The following is a 16110-nucleotide window of genomic DNA, read 5'->3' as shown; positions in this document are numbered from 1 at the left end:
TGTCACAGGTGCGTTATGATGGAGAGGATGGTACAGTGACCTATGAGAACATCAGACCTCCTGATGGAGTTTGACCAACACGACTGCCTCCATCAGACTCCACCGATCAACTCCTCATGTTTACATGAGTGGTTAGAGATCGTATATAAGAAAAAAATGAACTTTTAACTTTTTTGAAAGACTGAAATCCTTGTGTGATGCAAAAATGTGGTGCAGAAATACAAAAAAACCATCCAAACTTTCCGTATGACAGCTATGTTCACCAAGGCCGGAGCGAATTATTTGAGTTGTTGTGTTCCATTTTTATCCAATAAACGTTAACTACACAATACATGAACTAATCAGACTCCAAATTTGTTGCTAACGCTAGCTGTTGTGGTTAGCTCCGTTCTGTGACCAACATATACCGCAGGTAAAATAAATATTGAACACGTCACCATTTTTCTAAAGGTGCTATTGACATGAATTCACCAGATGCCGGCAACAACCCAAGTAATCCATACATACAAAGAAAGCCAAACAAATAAGTTCAGAAATTAAGTTATGTGGAATAAAATGGAATGACAATACTTATTTTACCCGCTGTATCTTCCAGCTGAACATTTCAGAGCTGATCTTAATATTTAACGTTTTATTTTTGAAGTTACAGCTTGAGCTCAGTTTCATGTCTCTGTGTACAGAAGAACTCCTTTAAATGCACTTTGATTTAGCATTTACATATTTTTCATGATGTGTTTGTGTTTCAATGAGCTTTCAGTCTTAATGGAGTCAGTTACTCTCTTCTCTTTATAATGTCTGATAACGATATAACCTGTAAATAAAGAAAGTCTTATTCTACACTGTGTTTTGTGATTCCTTCATGTATTAACAGTGTCATGATAGTAATTGAATGTCTTTCCTCTACTAGTATACCACCTCCCTCCTCTTGTCCACTTCTGGTAGTGAACCTTCCCTCTGTTTGGTTGAACGGCTCTGTTCTCACTGAGAACTCAAATGTGTCTGAATACAGAAAGAGATGCACCCAAAGTGACCTGAGAATGTTCAGATATATAATATTAACTTATTTTACAAAAGGCACCAACACCTTGATGTAAAAATACTCCATTACAAGTAAAGTCATGCATTCAATATCCTACTTAGTAAAAGTACAGAAGTATTATCAGCAAAAGTACTCCTTAATACTGATGGATCAACTCATCAGTAGAATCTCATTGTTGAGCTTCTTTTAATACTTTATATTCAGTGTTTACCAAACTAGAGGGCCGGCACCTCCAAAGAGTCATATTTTTACAAAAACATTCATATAATAAAAGACTTATAAATAATAAATTTTTAAAAATTGGAAAAATGAAATGCTTCTTTTACGTATTATTGCAGGACTTTTGTAGGAAAACGCATAAAAAATGAGGAGTAACTTTTTGGTGAGATATCATATAAACTGTTACGTTGCACAGAGAGCATGAAGCATGAAAAGCCTCCAGAGCACAGGTGAAGTATTGATGTCAACACACTCATCCACCACTGAAAAGCCTCCAGAGCACAGGTGAAGTATTGATGTCAACACACTCATCCACCACTGTCTACACTTCGAACTGTGGAACACTTCTTCAGTTCTCAATAAAGCTGCAAAGACACAATAAGGAACCAACAGGTCTCAGACCAGTGAAACGTCATCTTATCTGTGTCACTTCCCAGCTGCTGCAGTAACACCGTGTTGCACCACCAACATCAAGAGTGAAACGGTGGTGGGCGATGAGTTTGATCTTCACCTGAGTGTTCATGCTGTCAATCAAAACCATGAATCCTGTCTCTTATATGGTAAACACCATCTAAAGAAAAAAACTTCCGTTACTGCAACATGTGTATCGAAGTCAGAACAGCATGAACAGGGACTGAATTCTGTTTGTAAGGGGGCCGGACATTTCCGACGCATGATAAACATTGACCGATCACAACAGAACGGGCTAGCTGACCAATCAGGGCAGACTTTGCTTTCTGGAGGGAGGAGCTACAACGGAGCATTTCAGAGAGAGGGTGAGAAGAGGTGCTGCAGGACAGCCAGGATGAGAGAAACAAGGAGGATTATGAGCATTTAACACATGTAAACATGTTGTAACTGTAATTTGAGATAAAAATATGCACCCAGAAAATAGCAGAATAGGGCCTGTTTAAGCTTGCATTATTGACCTGCTGCTGGTTGCCCGACTTCTGCCGTTCTGTCAGGTCAGAGATAAGAAACAATCCTCACGACCTTTAAACATGCATTCAAGTAATGCAGAAACAACAGTAACTTTTATGAAAAGCTTTTGAGTCAGATGAAAAACACAATAATCTGTATAATTTGAAGAATTAGAGCACTTGCATATGGTGTCTCCTTTAGGACGGTAAATATTACGGTGTTCTGATCTTTTCCACACGGTGTAAGCGTTCAATGGTGAGGGAAGCAAGAATCCCCATGCCTCCTGAACGCACCACAAACTGAGAAACCCCTGGGACTAATTCATCTCCAGTGGACGGTTCTGGACGCGGGCCAGACCATGTTCTGCAGGACGGGGGGGTGGAATTACCTGACTGTCATCTGGGTTCCACTTGGAGGCATCTGAACCCCCTATTGTACCCTGACCGCATGTTCTCTGCTTTCAACACACACACACACACACACACACACACACACACACACACACACACACACACACACACACACACACACACACACACACACACACACACACACACACACACACACACACACACACACACACACACACACACACTACACTGCCTCACACAAAAAGAGACACCTATATTGACACACATGCACATATATATATATATATATATTTACATGTTTAATGTATGCACCTGCACACCTGTGCATGCAACGGAGCGCTACACACATATATGCATGAACACACACACTCTTTCCTTATCAGTCAGGTTTGGTTTCCAGACATTAGCTGTGGTGATAATCATGTCTATTGTGCTGTGTGTAAACTGAACTCTCACACACACATGCACGCACACGGCATTGTGCCAGCTGACTATAGGAGTGTCAGGGAGAGAATGTGTGTGTTGCAGCCCCAACTGGCTCCATGGTTGTTTAGAGCAGTTAGTTATCGAGTGTGTATGTGTGTGTGTATGGTATGCATATTCATGTGTGTGTGTGTGTGTGTGTGTGTGTGTGTGTGTGTGTGTGTGTGTGTGTGTGTGTGTGTGTGTGTGTGTTATAACATGGGATATGGTTGTGGTCAGACAGCCGGACAAGTTCAACTCAGTGCGGCAGCTGAAGGGCACCTTGCCAGCTGAAGTCTTGAATAAAAGTGTGTGTGTGTGTGTGTGTGTGTGTGTGTGTGTGTGTGTGTGTGTGTGTGTGTGTGTGTGTGTGTGTGTGTGTGTGTGTGTGTGTGTGTGTGTGTGTGTGTGTGTGTGTGTGTGTGTGTGCTAGAGGCAGAACCATGTGAGTCTGCCAGCGTTTTGAGGAACAGCCCGAGGATCAGACGGAGGTCACAGTCTGAAGCAACAGAGGACGACTCCACTCCGTTTACTCTCTTCTACTCACGGCGAGATTTAACTTTTGCTTCAAATATAAGCAGTTATTATTTTCAGTAACAAATATTTATTTTCAATTTGATTTAGGAGACATCTTCAGATGTCTCGTGTTGTCTCACAAACAGTCCAAAACTTGATGGTATTCAATCTCCAATAATGCTAAAAAGGAGAAAATTAGCAAATCTTCATATTTCTAAGACCATGCGATATGAGTGAAAGCTCCACAATATAGCTACTAAACAGACCTTTTGATGAGTTTTCATAACTGTCTTCTAAATTGCAATTTTTTAAAGTAATTATACAATGATTATTAATATTTATTCATTGTTTTTATTCATTTTATTTCGATCAGATATACCTCAAACCACAGCGTTGTTAGTTACATTCAGACTTTCACGTGTCACAACTCGCCAAATCTTGCAAGCTGAACAAATAAAACCTTCCCTGTCTTCATCACTTCTCCTGAGCTCTGGTTCTCTCTCCCACGTTTGTCAGGCGGCGTCTGTGCTTGCTGACAGCCGGCCTTTATATAACTCGGAGATGCCGCTGAATAGTTTATTGTTGCCGTTAAGCAAACCCTCGAACTCCATGCTTGTTTTTAAGAGACAGCCTCTGGCTAACTGATCTCATGATGTGACGGAGGAATAAATGGCCCGATTCTCTTGTCATTCCGATGTCTACATGTAAAGTCATTCATGCCGGGATGAAGACAAGGATTCCTCTATTCTGTCCAGACTGTTTCATGTAAAAAAACACACACAAGGGATGATTTTTACAAGCCGAGTGTGAATGTAGCACCGTTGACACTTTGGGGCATCCTCATGCATCCGGGCCACGTTTCACCCAGAAGAAATATAAAGAAAGACCCAAGAGAGAGCTGATTATTCTGCAAATGCATGAACTCAAGCTTTTGATTCCTGCAAGCCAGGCTGATTCCTCTCCGGGCTTTTCAGTGTGTGTGTTTGTGCATGTGAGTGTTTGCATCCATCCATCTGCTCACCGCTCCGACAGGGAAGGCCAGCACCGCCATCATCCAGTCCCTCAGGCCAATCAGCTTCCTCATCTGCCTCTCCTGCTCCCTGCTGTCGCCTCCTTTAGTCAGCAGACAGGAGACGTCGATCAGGACGCACAGTCCGAAGAACACCGCCTGGATCACCTACAGAGAGAGACAGACGGGTTGTTGGTCAAAAATATATTGTGATGTTAGATGTAGTCAACATTAGCCAGTAGCCTTTGTAAAAAACTATTTCACTGCAGTCAAAAAACTTTCGGGCCGCACACAAAGGGAGGCAGCATCTGTGATAACGGGGCGGTGTAGCAGCAATCTAACAGCACCATTAATATCTTAATAATTGTCTTTATTGACACTTTACAAAAAAAAGAAGAGAAAAATTACTTTTCCATTAAAACAAACCCAGATACTACAATCATGTTAATTAGCCTTTTATCAATCAACATTTTTCATTAGATACATAATTATTGTAAGTAATAATTGTTGTGATTATTGCCGTTACTGTTTATGTTATACTCTTAAAGTTTTGCTTTTTACAAGAAAAAATAAGAAAGAAAAAATACTTTTCCATGAAAACAAATCAAGATACTACAAGATACACACACAAGAAAATGATTTATGTTTTGTATCTCTGAAGACCTCACAGCTTCTGGAAGCATCACTAGTCACCACTCGGCCAGTACTAGTTTTGTTGGGCGGTATACATTGTCACAGAAATAGGTGTGATAAATGCAACTCTTGAAAAGCACTTCACAGAAATAGAGAGAGGGGGGAGAAAAAAAAAACTTAGATTACATTTTTCAGAAGAAGAGAAACCTCCCATTAAAGCAGGAGCTGCACTGCAATCATGTTCATGGTGCGCCCACTTTTCCTTAACCTGCCTCGCCTTCCTCGGCTTCAGTCAGTAATATCACACATTACCCCATCAGTCACGTCAACATCTTCCTCAGGATGAGGAGCTGGAGACTTTGGCTTTGAATCTGAGATGAACATGTAAGAACAAAGCCAGCTGCAGAACCAGTTGGTTACGTAAAACGCAACCGTTGGAGTTTTCAGACGTCTGGTTTGGTAACGCTCACGGCACAGACTGCGTGCCAAGGGAACCCGTGTTTGCGTTTAGGCTAAAGCTCAGACTTTGACGTAACTCTCATATTTTACTATATACCCCGTTTTTTTTGTAAACGTATGATCATGAATTTGGAGTTATGAAGCCGTGATATAAGCTCATAATTTCATCTATGGCAAATACGTCTTTGAGGGCGAAGTTCTTTACCTTCACTTGTGTTTTTGCATCGACATGAAGTTAAAAGATAAGTTTACAATTTTTTGGTTTTTATTACGGATCCCATGGAAGTAAGTTTCTTTAATAGTTTTAATCGTTTTTTGTAGGGCCATACCCAATAGTTAATAACTTCATTTAAACATTTAGATTCAAAGTCAACATTTTTATGGTGCGCAGCTTCTTTTTTGCATGTCTATTAATTTAGTTTGAACTAGGGCTGGGCAATGAATTGATATTAAATCAATACTGTGATAAGAGAATACATATCGCCTCCGATTTTGGATATCGTAATAGTATCTTTTCCTAATTACAGTAAAGTCATTTTCTGAACTTAACAGACTGTTCTAGCTGTTATATCCACATTAATGATGATTATTTATAAAAAAAATATGAAAATATAATTATTTTTAATAAATAATTATTATTTATAAAAAATATATTATTTATAAAATATATAATTATATTAAAATATAATAATAATAATAATAATAATATAATATTTCAACTCTATTGAAATATCAATAGAGTTTTTTTGGAAAAAAATACCATGATATTTGATTTTCTCTTTCTCCCCTTACTCCCGTATTAAACAGAGTGGTGCAGCAGCAATCTAACAGCACCATAAATAACGTTTCTATAACCACAATAACACAAAATCTATTTTTTTCAATTTTATTTAGGGAGATGACGTCATTAAGTATGACAACAAACATTCAAAGCTTCAAAGGGTAAAAACGGACATTGAGTACAGCCCTTGTTTTTGGGATATTTGACAATATTTCCTCAACTTAATTCTGAAATCTAGTAAAAACACAAAATCCCTTGCCGTCTTTGAAAGGAAGCACAGCAATTTTCCATGGTTTTGCCCGTCGCCTAGCAACAGTGCTCTCAAACTTAAACCACTTGAATGAAAAACATATCCTATACTTGACTTTCCATATTTAAAATACAACCTTGCCAGTTCCTTTTAAAAAAGAAAGCACACAGTGCAGCTGCTGCAAGTATTCGGACATGACGTAACATTGTGCACATTTTAATAAAAAGGAAAAGGAATTCAAAATACGTCCCCGGTAGCTGTTTTTTAAAGAGTGAGTGGGCTGTGAGGTCGGTTTGAAACTTCAGAGAAAGTAACTTTTCTTGTTAATGCTGCTTATTACAATTAAACGTGTCTATAATGTTTGATAAAGGTGTTTTTGTGCACTAATGTAGAAATAAAATCTATTTCCATAATGACATTGTAGCTTGTGAATGCAGCGATCAACTTCTTTATGTTAGACGTTGGATTTCTGCAAAAGCAAACTGTATTTAGATAAAACTGTGCATGCTCACATAAACAAACACGCCATGAATACTTCATTCAGATCGGGAACTTCAAACGCACAAATCCAGACATAGCTGTGGAGCATTACTGTAAGAGAGAGAGAGAGAGAGAGAGAGAGAGAGAGAGAGAGAGAGAGAGAGAGAGAGAGAGAGAGAGAGAGACCAGCTCTGTGTAACGAAACACTCCCATCAATATGTTGACGATGACGGATGTTTCCATGGAGCGATGAAGAGGAGGCACACGCACCGTTCTCTCCTCCTCATCGCTCCTCCTCTCCTCCGACCCCCCGCTGGGAGGATCAGGTGTCAACGGCTGGATGAGGGAGACATTCTGGATTTAAAGCTATCGGACGCCTATTTATCTCCACTTATATATATATATGTGTGTTTGTGTATTTAAATATTGTTATTTTTGTCTAAAACACTGAGCTGACCTAGTTAATATGTGTGTGCATGCTTAACTGAAATATGTGCATCAGTACAATTATAAATCCCACACACACACACACACACACACACACACACACACACACACACACACAGTGGCTGCATTTGTGAAATGGATCTCATAGCATCGTGTCTGCGTTCCAGTGTCGGTGTTGCACTTATTTGCAGGGCTTCATGTTGCACATGTTTGTACACACACACACAAACACACACATAGAGTGTGATTGAGAGCCAGATGTTGCAGCAGTGTGTGTGTGTGTGTGTGTGTGTGTGTGTGTGTGTGTGTGTGTGTGTGTGTGTGTGTGTGTTTCCTGGCTGCTGGTTTAATTAACAGCACAGTTAATAGGAGGAGAGGTCCTAATGTGGAAAATATGACACAGCTGTTTCTCACACACACACACACACACACACACACACACACACACACACACACACACACACACACACACACACACACACACACACACACACACACACACACACACACACACACACACACACACACACACACACACAGAGGGAATTGTTTTTCCGTTAAACAGGCCTTATAGTAACCACTGTTAAGAAAACTACAGTCATGTGTACTAGCCCTTCAGGCCTTTTTATCAATCAACATTTCATTAGATACATAATTATTATTGTAAGTAAGTATAATGGCTGTGGTCATAGCTGTTACTGTTTTTGTTTTCATTTACACTTTACAAGAAAAGAAACAAAGGAAAAAAAAAACTTGGCTTCCAAAAGTGTATAACATACAAAATAATGTTTTGAAATATCTACATTATTTTACGTAGGAATAGCTACGAATGCTGTATTTGTCCAGCCTGGGAAAATTATATTGTTGTTACTTTAAAGGCCATTTTATGCCGATTATATTATGATAATATTATAGCACAATAATGTACATCCTTTCAAAGAGCAATGAACTTTTCATTCTTAAGAATATTCCGATATGAAATATAAATCTATCCTAAATAACTAAAAAATAAAACCACTTATCTAAAACAATAAATAAAATGGACTATGTTAACAGAAATGTGTGCACTGTGCATAAAATGTTGATAACATTTTTATCTAAACAAACCAGCATGTAAACGATAAGTCCATAATGTAATATTTGTGACCGGCCCCGTCACTCCAAGTTACATTGAACGCATCCGAGCAGGAATCAGAGAATAAATGACAGAATATAATAAAACAGAGATAAAAAGAAACGCCCACTTCAAAGAGAGTCGAACCTTCCTGTGTACGACGGTTAGCTTGTTCTGGCTGTTTAAACACACTGTTCTGAGGTTATTGCTAAAGTGGACATGCTATGCTTGTTAAACGACTGTCTAACTGCATTAGTCTGATAGAGACGGCTCTTTGTGAATGAATGTGTGTCTGCATTGTTTGGGATGATGTGTGTGTGTTTGTGTGTTCTTACCGATTTCCACTATTCATCACAGAGCTACATTTACTCCTCACTTCAGAATCCATTCTACTGTTGTGAATCTTTATTATTCCCGTTGCATACACATGATTTTAATATTTATTTTATAAAACCTTACTGTTGATATCTGCTCTGTTTTATCCATGTTTATTTAAAATGTTGAGCCGTTCTCTAAAATGCTGTCAATCCACTTTATTTGGTTCATTAAACGCAATTTGTAGATCATGAATGGAGTTATGTTGAATAACAGAGCGCTCTTATTTTGAAAAAAAGGCAAAATGAGTAGAGTTGAAACACTGATCGGCCGTCATATGATTGGCTGAGTGCTGGAAATGTATATATTCTAAAACTTGTAGTGTGTTTAACCTTTGTCATACTTCACTTGTTTGCATTACAGGTTTTTTATATGCCATTTATAAATCTTTATTTTGTTTCTTTTTTAATCTTTCTTTTTGTTTGTTGGTGAATATGTGTATTATGTTGTTTTATCCCGTGTAATACTTCACATTTATACATATCGTGTTTTGATATTCCATTTACAATTCTTTATTTTGTTTATTTTTTAATATTTTTAATCTTTGTTTTTTTTGTTTGTTTGTTGGTGAATATGTGTAGTATATATTATGTGTAGTATGTTGTTTAGTTTAAATCCAAAAGAGGACATTTATGCATATCGTGTTTTGATATTCCATTTACAATTCTTTATTTTGTTTATTTTTAATATATATATATCTTTCTTTTTGTTTAAATCCAAAGAGGACATGGAGGCGGAGGCGCTGCGTAATCATGAACACCATTGCAACATTGTATTGTATTGTAATGTATTGTAATGTAATGTAATGTAATGTATTGTAATGTATTGTATTGTATTGTAATGTATTGTATTGTATTGTATTGTAATGTATTGTAATGTAATGTATTGTATTGTAATGTAATGTATTGTATTGTAATGTAATGTAATGTATTGTAATGTAATGTATTGTAATGTAATGTAATGTATTGTAATGTAATGTATTGTATTGTAATGTATTGTAATGTATTGTATTGTAATGTATTGTAATGTAATGTAATGTAATGTAATGTAATGTAATGTATTGTATGTAATGTATTGTAATGTATTGTATTGTAATGTAATGTAATGTATTGTAATGTATTGTATTGTAATGTATTGTATTGTAATGTAATGTATTGTATTGTATTGTAATGTAATGTATTGTATTGTATTGTAATGTAATGTAATGTAATGTATTGTATTGTAATGTAATGTAATGTAATGTATTGTAATGTATTGTAATGTAATGTATTGTAATGTATTGTAATGTATTGTAATGTAATGTATTGTAATGTAATGTAATGTATTGTAATGTAATGTAATGTATTGTAATGTAATGTATTGTAATGTAATGTATTGTAATGTATTGTATTGTAATGTATTGTATTGTAATGTATTGTATTGTAATGTAATGTAATGTATTGTAATGTATTGTAATGTATTGTAATGTAATGTATTGTATTGTAATGTAATGTAATGTAATGTATTGTAATGTATTGTAATGTAATGTATTGTAATGTAATGTAATGTATTGTATTGTAATGTAATGTAATGTAATGTAATGTATTGTAATGTATTGTAATGTATTGTATCCTCTCACCAGGTCGATGAAGGTGAGGAACTTCCAGCTGCCTCCGTAGGTCTGGTGCGCCGGCATGTCCAGGGCTTTGTAGTGGCAGAGGATGGAGAAGTAGGACAGCAGGATGGCGACCCGGAGGACCTGCGACGGGATCAGCGCCATGACGCGTGTACCTGCGTTCACCTGCGTTTACCTGCGTGTACCTGCGTTTACCTGCGTGTACCCTAGTGGGATAAATAAAGTTGTATTGTATTGTATTGTATTGTATTTACCTGCGTTTATCTGCGTTTATCTGCGTGCACCTGCGTTTATGTGCGTGTACCTGCGTTCACCTGCGTTTACCTGCGTTTATCTGCGTGCACCTGCGTTTATCTGCGTGCACCTGCGTTTACCTGCGTTCACCTGCGTTTACCTGCGTTTATCTGCGTGTACCTGCGTTTATCTGCGTTTATCTGCGTGCACCTGCGTTTACCTGCGTTTATCTATGTTTACCTGCGTGCACCTGCGTGTACCTGCGTTTATCTGCGTGCACCTGCGTTTATCTGCGTGCACCTGCGTTTACCTGCGTTTATCTGCGTGTACCTGCGTTTATCTGCGTCCCTGCGTTCACCTGCGTTTACCTGCGTGCACCTGCGTTTACCTGCGTTTACCTGCGTGCACCTGCGTTTACCTGCGTTCACCTGCGTTTATCTGCGTGCACCTGCGTTTATCTGCGTGTATCTGCGTTTACCTGCGTGCTCCTGCGTGCACCTGCGTGTACCTGCGTTTACCTGCGTTGCGTTTATCTGCGTGCTCTGCGTGCACCTGCGTTTACCTGCGTTTATCTGCGTGCACCTGCGTTTATCTGCGTGCTCCTGCGTGCACCTGCGTTTATCTGCGTGCACCTGCGTTTATCTGCGTTTATCTGCGTTTACCTGCGTGTACCTGCGTTTACCTGCGTGTACCTGCGTGTATCTGCGCACCTGTGCAGCGCGGCTGTGTGCGGTCTGATCCTGCAGCGCTTCGGCCTGTCTTCACCTCCCTCCCTCGGTCTGAGCCTCTCTTGTTCCCCTACAACCTCCACCTCCTCCACCACGGTCCGTCCGTCGACTGCTTCCGTGTTATGGTGATGATGCAGGGGGAGGAGCGGGCAGGAGGCGGGCAGTCAGAGCACAGCTCACTGAGTGAAGAGAGTCATAGACTTTATACTCTAAATCTTATTGTTATTACATGACGATGAGCTTATTTTTATTTATTTGTATTTTAAATCCATGCTATAATATTACAATAGTTATAATATATATAATATTTCAGTTACTGTTTTTTTATTGCTCATTTGCTTATTTATAATACTTATTTTTTTACTATGTCTCTATCTTATCTTATAATTAACAAATTATTTTTATTATTATTATTATTATTATTATTATTATTATTATTATTATTATTATTATTATTATCCTCACATGTTACTGCTTTTAAACTATTTAAACTATTTTTTTATAATTGTTTGTTTGCAATCTCTATCTTGTAAATCACTTTTGCAACCCTTGTTTTTAAAAGTACTATTTAAATAAAGTGTATTATTTATTTTAATTTATTTGTATTTTAAATCCATCTTTTATTTCATGCTATAATATTACAATAGTTATAATATATATAATATTTCAGTTACTGTTTTTTATTGCTCATTTGCTTATTTATGATACTTTTTTTTTACTATGTCTCTATCTTATCTTATAATTAACAAATTACTTTATTATTATTATTATTATTATTATTATTATTATTATTATTATCATTATTATTATTATTATCCTCACATGTTACTGCTTTTAAACTATTTAAACTATTTTTTATAATTGTTTGTTTGCAATCTCTATCTTGTAAATCACTTTTGCAACCCTTGTTTTTAAAAGTACTATTTAAATAAAGTGTATTATTTATTTTAATTTATTTGTATTTTAAATCCATCTTTTATTTCATGCTATAATATTACAATAGTTATAATATATATAATATTTCAGTTACTGTTTTTTTATTGCTCATTTGCTTATTTATAATACTTATTTTTTTACTATGTCTCTATCTTATCTTATAATTAACAAATTACTTTTTTATTATAATTATTATTATTATTATTATTATTATTATTATTATTATCCTCACATGTTACTGCTTTTAAACTATTTAAACTATTTTTTATAATTGTTTGTTTGCAATCTCTATCTTGTAAATCACTTTTGCAACCTTTGTTTTTAAAAGTACTATTTAAATAAAGTGTATTATTTATTTTAATTTATTTGTATTTTAAATCCATCTTTTATTTCATGCTATAATATTACAATAGTTATAATATATATAATATTTCAGTTACTGTTTTTTTATTGCTCATTTGCTTATTTATAATACTTATTTTTTTACTATGTCTCTATCTTATCTTATAATTAACAAATTACTTTATTATTATTATTATTATTATTATTATTATCATTATTATTATTATTATTATTATCCTCACATGTTACTGCTTTTAAACTATTTAAACTATTTTTTATAATTGTTTGTTTGCAATCTCTATCTTGTAAATCACTTTTGCAACCTTTGTTTTTAAAAGTACTATTTAAATAAAGTGTATTATTTATTTTAATTTATTTGTATTTTAAATCCATTTTTTATTTCATGCTATAATATTACAATAGTTATAATATATATAATATTTCAGTTACTGTTTTTTTATTGCTCATTTGCTTATTTATAATACTTGTTTTTTTACTATGTCTCTATCTTATCTTATAATTAACAAATTATTTTTTTATTATTATTATTATTATTATCATTATTATTATTATTATCCTCACATGTTGCTGCTTTGCTATATGTTGTATAGCTTTTAAACAATTTTTTTTATAATTGTTTGTTTGCAATTCTATCTTGTAAATCCCTTTTGCAACCTTTGTTTTTAAAAGTACTATTTAAATAGAGTGTATTATTTATTTATTTTATAACAAATTACTTTATTATTATTATTATTATTATTATTATTATTATTATTATCCTCACATGTTGCTGCTTTGCTATATGTTGTATAGCTTTTAAACTATTTAAACTATTTTTTTATAATTGTTTGTTTGCAATCTCTATCTTGTAAATCACTTTTGCAACCTTTGTTTTTAAAAGTACTATTTAAATAAAGTGTATTATTTATTTTAATTTATTTGTATTTTAAATCCATCTTTTATTTCATGCTATAATATTACAATAGTTATAATATATATAATATTTCAGTTACTGTTTTTTTATTGCTCATTTGCTTATTTATAATACTTATTTTTTTACTATGTCTCTATCTTATCTTATAATTAACAAATTATTTTTTTATTATTATTATTATTATTATTATTATTATTATTATTATTATCCTCACATGTTGCTGCTTTGCTATATGTTGTATAGCTTTTAAACAATTTTTTTTATAATTGTTTGTTTGCAATCTCTATCTTGTAAATCCCTTTTGCAACCTTTGTTTTTAAAAGTACTATTTAAATATGTATTATTTATTTATTTTATAACAAATTACTTTATTATTATTATTATTATTATTATTATTATCCTCACATGTTGCTGCTTTGCTATATGTTGTATAGCTTTTAAACTATTTAAACTATTTTTTTATAATTGTTTGTTTGCAATCTCTATCTTGTAAATCACTTTTGCAACCTTTGTTTTTAAAAGTACTATTTAAATAAAGTGTATTATTTATTTTAATTTATTTGTATTTTAAATCCATCTTTTATTTCATGCTATAATATTACAATAGTTATAATATATATAATATTTCAGTTACTGTTTTTTTATTACTCATTTGCTTATTTATAATACTTATTTTTTTACTATGTCTCTTGTTTGCACTATCCTCTATGCTGCTGTAATCCTGTACATTTCCCCACTGCGGGACTAATAAAGGATTATTTTATTTTATCTTATAATTAACAAATTACTTTATTATTATTATTATTATTATTATTATTATTATTATTATTATTATTATTATTATTATTATTATTATTATTATCCTCACATGTTGCTGCTTTGCTATATGTTGTATAGCTTTTAAACTATTTTTTTTATAATTGTTTGTTTGCAATCTCTATCTTGTAAATCCCTTTTGCAACCCTTGTTTTTAAAAGTACTATTTAAATAAAGTGTATTATTTATTTTAATTTGCCATGTAAACACAATAACACTGGGTTAAACTGAGAGGAAATGAATCAGACCATTTTAGAAAAGAGTCTGGTAAGTATTGTATGAGAATATTCACATAAATAAACATTATAATAATAAAAAATAAAAGAACACTATGGGTGTCCAGTGATAAATTCATACAGGATTATGAAATATACATATATATTAATACATTAATATCAAAAGTCAACTCATTCTTTGTTTCTTAACGGTTTTATTTGGAGTTCAATTTACTCAGTTAATTTTTTTTTTAATATACACATTATTATTTAATTTTTTTAGCTAATCACAAATACATTCATGACAAGAAAAATGTTTATTAATGAGTATGTGTACCTATGTGTTTGCTAAAATAATCACATTAAGAGTACATAAAAAATGAATTGCCCTTTCTTGCAGGTCGTGGGAATGGAGTTGAAATACAGCCTGTTTTACTATAAATTAAATCTTTGTACGCAAATGCACTTTACTTTCTTAGCATCACAAGAGCGAGACAGACAGCCAGCATGTTACAGAAATGTGAACAGTTTTTTAAAGTGAGAACTTGAAGCCACATTCTTGCAAAACATGTGGAAACACTTTTCGATGGAATAGTCACTTGGTGCGCCACATGAGAACACACACAGGTGAGAAGCCACATTCTTGCAACGTATGTGAGAAACGATTCAGTGAGAAATCAACATTGAAAGATCACATGAAGATCCACACAGGTGAAAACATGAAGCCACATTCTTGCAAAACATGTGGAAAGACTTTTCCATCTAATAGTCACTTGGTGGTCCACATGAGAACACACACAGGTGAGAAGATCCACACAGGTGAGATCTTGAAGCCACATTCTTGCAAAACCTGTGGGAAATGTTTTACCCATAATAGTGCCTTATTGCGTCACACGAGAAACGTCCACACCGTGGAGAAGCCGTTCATCTGCAAGACCTGCGGGAAGAGATGCTTATCTGCGTCTCATTTGGCAAAGCATGTAAGATTGCAAGTTATTTTGTATTTGAAAAATATATGGGAGACTTGTTCAGTATGAGTTGTGATTTCTTTTGTCATTTGTTCCATGTTTTCTTTTAGCTTCTTCTGGTGGTGATGTTGGTCCTCAACAATTTTTTGAAGCTGGTGTTGAATCCCAGAGCCAGAAGCATCTTCTTCCAAGGCAGAAATTGCAGGTTGAGATCCTCCATTTATTTTGCTGTCTGATTGAACAAAC

General features: G+C 34.5%; 1 protein-coding gene across 5 annotated transcripts in view; it reads right to left on the bottom strand.

The window, feature by feature from the left end:
• The window catches only part of aig1 (androgen-induced 1 (H. sapiens)), a 37800-nt gene extending 26091 nt beyond the window's left edge, over nt 1–11709 (bottom strand). Inside the window, exons 1-3 of one of the 5 annotated variants that reach the window (XM_054618190.1) lie at nt 11636–11709; nt 10695–10814; nt 4550–4705 (exon numbers count right to left, since the gene is read on the bottom strand). In XM_054618190.1, coding sequence (XP_054474165.1) covers nt 4550–4705; nt 10695–10751 — 213 coding nt within the window. In that variant the 5' untranslated portion in view covers nt 10752–10814; nt 11636–11709. Of the gene's footprint in view, nt 1–4549; nt 4706–10694; nt 10898–11597 lie in introns of all 5 variants that reach the window. The other 4 variants (XM_054618187.1, XM_054618186.1, XM_054618188.1 and 1 more) reach the window with 4 other exon arrangements.
• Between the last annotated feature and the right edge of the window lie 4401 nt (nt 11710–16110).

The sequence above is a fragment of the Anoplopoma fimbria genome, chromosome 18, assembly GCF_027596085.1.
Source record: "Anoplopoma fimbria isolate UVic2021 breed Golden Eagle Sablefish chromosome 18, Afim_UVic_2022, whole genome shotgun sequence".
Lineage (NCBI taxonomy): Eukaryota > Metazoa > Chordata > Actinopteri > Perciformes > Anoplopomatidae > Anoplopoma > Anoplopoma fimbria.
The sequence above is the reverse complement of the archived record's forward strand: the minus strand, read 5'-3'. Positions and strand labels throughout refer to the sequence as shown.